This window comes from Diceros bicornis, chromosome 35 (assembly GCF_020826845.1).
Source record: "Diceros bicornis minor isolate mBicDic1 chromosome 35, mDicBic1.mat.cur, whole genome shotgun sequence".
Lineage (NCBI taxonomy): Eukaryota > Metazoa > Chordata > Mammalia > Perissodactyla > Rhinocerotidae > Diceros > Diceros bicornis.
In genome coordinates, this window is record NC_080774.1 from 26,900,818 (window position 1) to 26,909,278 (window position 8,461).

Sequence of the window (8,461 nt, forward strand, 5' to 3'; positions counted from 1 at the left end):
AGTTTGTACTCATAGCCACCAGGGGGAGATGGAGGCTCCCATAACAGAGCCTCACAGGGGAGGAAAGGCTGCACCACTTTCTACGCTAACCAAGAATATTGAGGACACACAGAAATAAGGGAACTTTTATAATGCGTGTCTACACTAGTTCCGTTCTTAAAGATAAGATATTAAACACAACTGCAAAGGCCAGCTATGAAGGCCAAGTGGTTAGAAGTTTGGGGGTCACTGTTTCTGTGGCCCTGGTTCATTTCCCGGTTGCAGAACCACACCATCTATCTGTCAGTTGGCGTGCTGTGGTGGCGGCTCACGTAGAAGAACTAGAACAACATACAACTAAGATATAAAATTATGTATTAGGGTTTGGGGAGGGAAAAACAAAACAACTGGAAGATTGACAACAGATGGTAACTCAGGGAAAATCTTTAAAAAAAATAAAACTACATTTTTAAAGATGAATCTGAGCCATCAAACACATTTTCATTATTAGTCAGTGTGAAAAAGGACAAAAGTCTGTGTGAATAGTTTTATGAATATTGCTTCAACTTTCTCTTTCAGTGGGAAGACTATTTCCATAAACCTCACGAAATGTCATAAAGTAACATTTTGTGCATAGGAAGGCTGATCATAAGGAATAGTTTATTGAACTTGGATGACCTGGTATTCTCCACAAAGAGATATATTTACCTAATTCGCAAGCACGGATCCCTTTTATGAAGGTCAGTTCTCCCCAGGATGTACTAACAAGTTCCTTCCCATGTTATAATGAGACCCAGAAGCAAAGGGGTCGGAACTGGCCTGGGGAGTGGCCAGCAGGGCCCCATGGGGGAGACTCTGAGGGGTGAAGTGTAAGGAGTGGAGGCATCGAGGTGGGAAGGTGGAGAGGAGCCGCGTGTAACACGCTCAGCAGGAACAGGAGTGGGCGTGTCTGAGGCACGTGGCCCTCGTCTCATCTTCAATGATCTCTTCAGACCAAACTCTGAGGAGTGAGTACGTGGGTCTCCTGTCTGCGCACATGTATCAGCACAGCGCTTCACACGTTATTTCTATGAACAACGTCTCCAGCATTTTGTCAATGAATTAGCGTCATCACAACCTCAGCAGTACTAGGGCTGAAAACAAACACATTTGTTCAGGATATTAGGTGAAAAATGCATCTTGCTATCATGTTTATTACAAATAAAAGGTTTGTGTTCCTCTCTGAGAGTTGTCCAAACACGATGGTCTTGATCAAGTTAGAAAAGGAATCCTGATCCTAACTTGTCAGGAGCTGAGCCTGACAGGAGGAGCCTGACCAGGCCTCTGATTTCCCCAATGTCCCGCTGACACATGCTCCTGTGTTGTCTGACATGGAGGGAGCAGAGGGAGCGTCCCCATCTCTGTCCACAGAGGGAATTGTGTTTCCATGGGACACACAGATTCCAACACTGTGAAGATCTGAGCAATCTTCAGAACAGACTCAGGAGGAAGGAGAACCTGAATACAGAAGAGAGGGTGCTGACAGGAGACCCAGGAGGGCTGGGATGAGGGAGGAGGAGGAGGACATGGGGTGTGGTGAGGGGCAGGCAGGGAGGGGGTGACAGGTCAGCCTCTGAGGTCAGTGTCCTGGATTGGAATCCTGACTCACTCAGCAGTGTCTGGGGGACTTTGGGGAAATCATTGAACCCGACAATGATGGCTCCATCCTCATCAGGCTGAGGGAGAGGGTGACCCTAAGCAGAGGGCTGCTGGGGGTTATTGTGATATCTAGTTGCAGGCGTGCTTGTCAAAGCTCACCAAGGGTCTGGCCTCTATTGAGGGCTCAGAAAGAGTCATTCTGTTGAACTAACTGCACGTGTAGGATGACATTCATTCCGGGGGCCCCAGGGGGCACTGTGGGTCTCCTTTTGGGGACTCGAATATGTCCAAGTCCCCTGGGTTGTGCTCAAGTGCAAAGGGCGTGACTGATGCTTCCGTTGCAGATACTTCTATTGGGGAGAATTAAGCCCCCACTGAAACACACACCTGGCCCTTCTTCTGACCTCAGGACATTACCAGCTGGAGGTCCTTAGACCCAGGGCTCAGAGGGAATGAAGAATAGATATGCATTCAGTGCCACTCACTTCTTGAGGGGCAGGAAGAGAGGAGAGTCTGGAGCTAGGAGAGACCAGTCTAGCAGGGCAGGCTAAGGGCAGAGCTCCTGGAAGCCCCCCAGACAATGGACTGGGTTCCTTCCACCTCTTGCCCCTCATTTTCTCCACAGGCCACACTGGCCCAGGGCACTCAAGAGTCTCTCTCCTTGACATTTCCCTCCAAGCACAGTCCCCAGGGACATCTCTCCTCTCTCGGGGCATTCAGCATCATTCTTGTATTTTCTGTTTCCAAGTCTCTGTGCTCTGCCTGTGCTGACCCAGCTCGCTTCTGCATCTGCCTCCCTGGGACCCTGAGCAGTGAGCACAGCACCTTCATCACTCACTGTATCAACAGAAACCAGGGAAGGCTCCTGGGTATGTGATCAAGTTGAACAGTGATGGAAGCCACAGCAAGGGGAACAAGATCCCTGCTACTTAAAAATCTCCGACATCCGGTCTGAGGGTGAGATTGAGTATCACTGTCATGAGAATTGATGGACAGGTCAGGTAAGCCACAGTGAAGCCAAAACCTCCTCATCCCTCTTCCCCACAAGGACTAAGTATGAGTTGTTCCCTTTCCCTCCCAGGACCCTGAGACATTTGACTCTTCTCCTTGCCAAATCCAACAGCCTAGACTTCCTCCTCAAGCCACTGCTAGGGAGAGGCAGACACAGGTCATAATTTAGATCATTTGACAGCCCCATATTTGGTTCCCTGACCACAGAGCTGTAGGCATGTTCCTGGGAGAGACCAGACCAGCCCAGGCAGGAAAACAACCATCAGAGTGTGGCTGGACTGAGATGACCATGTCCCAAAGAAACATTGCGCTCTACACTCCCAGCATGGGGTTCTGCCCAGGACAGGGACATGGATCTCAGGTTTCCGGTGGGGACTCTGGAAGTCATCTGCAGCTAATGTCCTGACTCCAGGTGCACCGTGGTGTACAGCAGGACTCCTATCAGCGTTGAGGGTTCATCAGGAAGCATTTGGCCCTCAGGGGAGGCAAGACAGAGAGATCTGAACCCCATGGTGGGTGCTGAGCTGGGATACAGCAGAGAAGTGGGATGCCGGTTAGGAGATCTGTGGCAGGACCAACATGGAGCATGGATTGGGCTCCTCCAGCTGTGGTAGATTCGCAGCTTGTGGTGCCAAAAATGGCTCCACCTCTTGCCCACAGGATTTTTCCAAGGACAGACCAGCACCAAATTTACTGGGACAGCAGCAGGGCATGGGAGATAGGAGACACTCAGGTGGAAAATATGTTGACTCCCTGAGTGTCACCCCTGTGGGTGATTTGCCTCAAATGCATTGGTAGGGGGCAGGTTTCCTTGATGTGTTTGTTTCCTCCATAGCTTTTATGGAATCTGAAAATAAGCATATTTCAAACACACCTATACCTTGTATCAATATGGAGCAATATGGAGCATCCCTATTGACCAAGTAACCCTGGCCCCTGGGCACTGATCTGAGCTGGGTAAGGTGGGATTTCTGGGCTGAACCCCAGAATGTCAGGCTGGTCTCCCCAGTGACAGAGCTCAGAGATAGGGAGTCCAGAGGCTGCTCATGCCCTAAGTGGGCAGGAGGGGAGGTGGTGGCTGGTCTCCTGAGAAGGGACAGGACAGGCATACAGGAGGAGAGATGGGCATCAGGGCTCAGTCCTGCAGTGATGTGCGTCAGCCTGTGGTGGGCTGAGTCACCGGGGTCACAGGGCCATATCCCATCCTCCCCACTCTACTAACGGCTTGATCTCTGCAAGGATTTGCGCTGAATTTGTCCCTAACAGGGCCTCTCCTGGGTTCCTCCAGTGGGGAATTTCCTCTAACACTTAAGTTCTAGGAAAGGAAGTCTGGAGGACTATAGAGAAGTAAATTCAAACCCCAATGTGGACCACCCCCCATCCATGTCCACCTGGGCCTTGTGTGCTAACAACTTGAAACAAGGTCAGCGGTAGCTTCTGATGGACAGACAGAGGGACAAACTGGTAGAAGTGACGACAGTGAATGGAAAATGGAGGCAGATAAAGATCAGCCCCTGTTGTGCTTAGATGGTGACCAAGCAGTGAGGGAGCTGCCACTATAAAGCCTTGTCAGAAAGGGACCAAGAGCCTGTTAGAAGCCATTTCTTATGGTCAAGTTTACGATAGGGGCAGGGTCTCATCAGAGGCCACTGTCAGCTCTTGTCATGTGAAAGTGACTAATGCATGGTGTAGAGGACCTGTGTCCCTTGGTACAGAGGGTACAGAGACCTCTTGGTAGTCACACACTCCATCCACTCGCCACCCCACAACTTCTAATCTGTTGTCTGTCCCTATAGTTGGGTCTTTTAAGAACATCATATAAATGGAATCGTACATGGTAGCCTTTTGGTTCTGGCTCCTTTCACTCATCATAATGCATTTCTGATGTGTCTATGTTGCTATGTATGCGTCTATGTAGGTCAATAGTCCATTCCATTCTCCTTGTGAATAGAATTTCTTTGCAGGGATGAACCAACATTTTGTTTATCCATTCCCCAGTGAAGTAACATTTAGGTAGTTTCCAGTTTCCACTCTTTGGCAATTTAAAATAAAACCTTTATAACATTTGTTAGAGGTTTTTGTGTGGACGTAAGTTTTTATTTCAGTCAGGTGAATACCTGGGAATGGAGTTTGTGGGTCATGTGGTAGACGTATGTCAACCATTCTCAGCAACTGCCAAACTGTTTCCAATGTGGGTGACTGATTTCGCCCTTTCATTATCACCAGGCATTTATGAGACTTCCAGCCGTTCCTCATCTTCATTAACACTAGATGTTTAGGTTTTATTTAAGCCATTTTAACGTATCTGTCATGGTATCTCATTATGTTTTTAATTTTTGTTTTCTTAGTGCCATGTGATGTTGAGCATCTTTTCAGCTGCTCATTTGTCATCTATGTATTTTGTTTGGTGAAGAGTTTGACCAAATCTTTGTCCATTTTCAAATTCAGATTCCCCAGGTGACTGGTACTCATTTGTGTGAGTGTGTGGGTATTTAGTTCGACGTGATTTTAGTCCATGAGTAGGTTCATATGTCCACTTCACCAGTCAAGATACAAAACAGGTCCATCTCCACCAGCATCCCTCCTGTTATCCTTTTATAACAACATCCACCTCCTCCCTCTGAGGTGCCCTTCACCACCGCTGACCCCTGGCATCCACTAATTGAGTCTCCATTTCTAAAATTTGGCTTTTTTAACAAATTAAATATAGAAATAAAATAATAGAGTCCTTTTGTATGTAGACTTTGGCATTGGCAGATTTTACTCTGCATAGTACTTCTACATTCATCAAAATTGTTGTGTGCACTAAGAGTTCATTCCTTTTTCATTGTTGAGTAGTATCCCATGGTGCTGGTATACTGAGGTCTATTTACGTGTCTACCTACTGAGGACATCTGGATTGTTCTCACTTTGGGGCTACTATACATTATGGTGTATGACCATTTCTGTATAGTGTCTCTGTGAGCATAAGGTTTCATTTTTTCTGAAATAAATGTCTAAAAGTACAGTAGCTATGTTGTGCAGAAACCATGAGTTGAGATTTTTAAAAAGCTGCCATACCCTTCTGCAGAGTTGCTGTACTATTTCACACTCCCGTCAGCAGGATCCAGATTCTTTGCCAGCATTTAGAGTTGTCACTGTCTGTATTGCAGCCACTCTGATAGGGATGTGGGGATGTCTCCTCATGCTTTTCACGTGCATTTCCCTCACGGATGACGAGGAACGTCTTTTCATGTGCTCTTTGCCATCTCTATATCTGCTTCCATGAAACGTTCGTTCTTGTTCTTTGACCATTTTCTGAATGGATTTTATTTTTCTGTTAAGTTTTGAAAATTCATTATATACTCTATGCACTACTCCTTCATTGGATTTGTGATATGCAAATATCTTCTGCTGTTACTTGATTTTTTCATTCTCTTTAGAAAGTTTACAAAGCAAAATATATTAATTTTGATGAGGTTCAATGTATTAATCTTCCCTTTACAAATCATGCTCTGGTGCCATAGAAGAAATCTTGCCCAGTCTCAGATCCCAAAGATTTCTCCTACGTTTTTTGTTTTAAACATAAAAAAAAAAAATGATTGCCAGAGATACATGAGCAATTTCTTTGTATCTGATCATGAATTTTGGTCTCTCATACAACAGCATGACCATTGTCCCTGCAAGCTCCTGCTTCAAGCACTGCCCAGCCCACCCCCACAGATGACCCATCACTAAAGCATGACTGAGGGGTTCTCCCCAAGCCCAGAGAGGAAGTTCAGGGCACAGAATGAGGTGTGTCTGCATGAGCTGGGGCAGGGGGCAGCACTTTATACTCAACACCAGAAAGAGCTCTGAGGACTCAGGGACCGGCCTTGGGAAAAGGACCCACTTTATAGCCTATTTTAAGCTGAGCCTTTATCTGCTCAGCAGGAAGACACCCAACAAGGCCACAAAAAGGAAGGAAGTAGATTTGCATTCCTTCCAGAATAAGAGAGGCCCTGAGGCACATCCCCAGCTGTGGGCTCAGAGGCAGAGCTCTGGGGCGTCTCCACCATGGTCTGGACACCGCTCCTGCTCCCCCTCCTCACTCTCTGCACAGGTGCTGCCACTCAGGGCTCAGCCCCCAAAGAAACCAGGGAGCAGCCTGGCCCTGACCTTCAGCTCTGCAGAGGGGAGGATGCAGGGTGTGTGCCCTCTGGGAATGAGACCCTCATCCTCACACTCACCTCTCCTCTCCTCTCTTACAGGTTCTGTGGCCTCTTCTGAGCTGACTCAGCCACCTACGGTGTCTGTGGCCTTAGGAAGGACAGCAAGGATCACCTGCCAGGGAGACAACTTGGGAAACTCTTATGCTAGCTGGTACCAGCAGAAGCCAGGCCAGGCCCCACTGACGGTGATATATGAAGATAGTAAACGGCCCTCAGGGATTCCTGACCGATTCTCTGGCTCCACCTCAGGGAACACGAACACCTTGACAATCAGCGGGGCCCAGACAGAGGATGAGGCTGACTATTACTGTTACTCAAGCGGCAGTAGTAGTAATGCTCACAGTGACACAGACTGATGGGGAAGTGAGACACAAAGCCCCTTCTCATCTGTGTCACACTCTCCTCCAGCCCCAGGAGGACTGTAGACAATGCCATGAGCAGGTCTGGCCCAGGTCCCCAGATCTGAGATGCTGAGGCTGCCCTCTCTGCCCAGCCCTCCAGGCAGGCTCTGGGTAGGGTGGTTTCGGAATGAATTTTTTGCTGGCAGGATGAGGCTGCCATGGTCTTTTCTTGGCTGTGATATTTGTTGGGGACAGAGGGCCTGTATGGAAGGACAGACAAAGGAAGTAATCTGCCCAGTGGTAGTTATCCCTTGATTTCCGTATGGGCAGTTCTGGGCCACTCCATAGCCCACATGTCCTGGGTAAGTCCCCAGAACTGCTGAGATTCAGCTGGCACTTGAAGCCCCATGGCCACATGGCAGCCTGGGATTATGAATCAAACAAATTGTGCTATGGAGGCTGTGCTGTCCACCTACGTCCTGACTTCTGGCCTGAGACACCCATTCACTGTTGCTGGGAGCCCCTGGCTTTCATAGCTGTGCCTTCACTGGGATGAGCCATCATCTGCAGAGAATTTCCTCTTCCCAGTTTATGCCCCCTCTCTGAGTGTGACTCTGGTCCAGTGACTGCCTGATGCCAAGAACACAAGGCCCTCCCTGAGTTCAGGATGAGCTTGCAGGGCCTCCCAGCTGAGTCTTCAACTGTAAGCACATGGAAGATCTTCCCAGTCTTCTTGCCATGCTCCCTACCCGACAGATAACCTCAAACCCTGCTGCATGCAATTCTCCATGTCACAGTCTGCTTCCAGGGAGCCAAAGAAAGAATAAAAGTGTAGAGGGAAGAGTGTGGCAGAGGAGATAGCTGCACAGAGAGAGAACCCTGGAGTTCAGCAAACATTCCTAAGAGGACTGATGAGTCATGGGTGGGAGGAAACTGCGTGAGGTTGAGGAAAGAACCACCCACAGACACTAGAGGATCATTCCACAGGGCTCACACTCACACGGTCATATAGTGCTTGTTCCCAGTCAGAGGGGAAACTCCTAGTTAAGGCATCGGGTTGACTAGTCAGGAGAACGTGCCTCAGTCATTGGGAACATCAGCTCCAGACTAAAGGCTCCTCTGCTGCCACGTAAGAAAGTGCAGAAGTAAGTTGAGAAAGGATGGACCCGTGTCCAAGTACTTTATTGAATCCAAAATAAACTACCAAAACCACAGAGAAATACAAATGTCCAGGACCCGGCAAGGAAAAACTCAATACTTGATATTGAGTCCAAAATTTCTGACAAAGAATCAGGACAATAA

At 48.1% G+C, this 8,461-nt stretch overlaps 1 gene segment (V, D, J or C); it reads left to right on the forward strand.

The window, feature by feature from the left end:
* Nucleotides 1-6,640: 6,640 nt before the first annotated feature.
* On the forward strand, nt 6,641-7,174 carry LOC131398589 (immunoglobulin lambda variable 3-25-like). The segment is given in 2 exon segments: nt 6,641-6,709; nt 6,858-7,174. Coding segments are annotated over 2 exon segments (363 nt in total).
* The last annotated feature ends 1,287 nt before the right edge of the window (nt 7,175-8,461 follow it).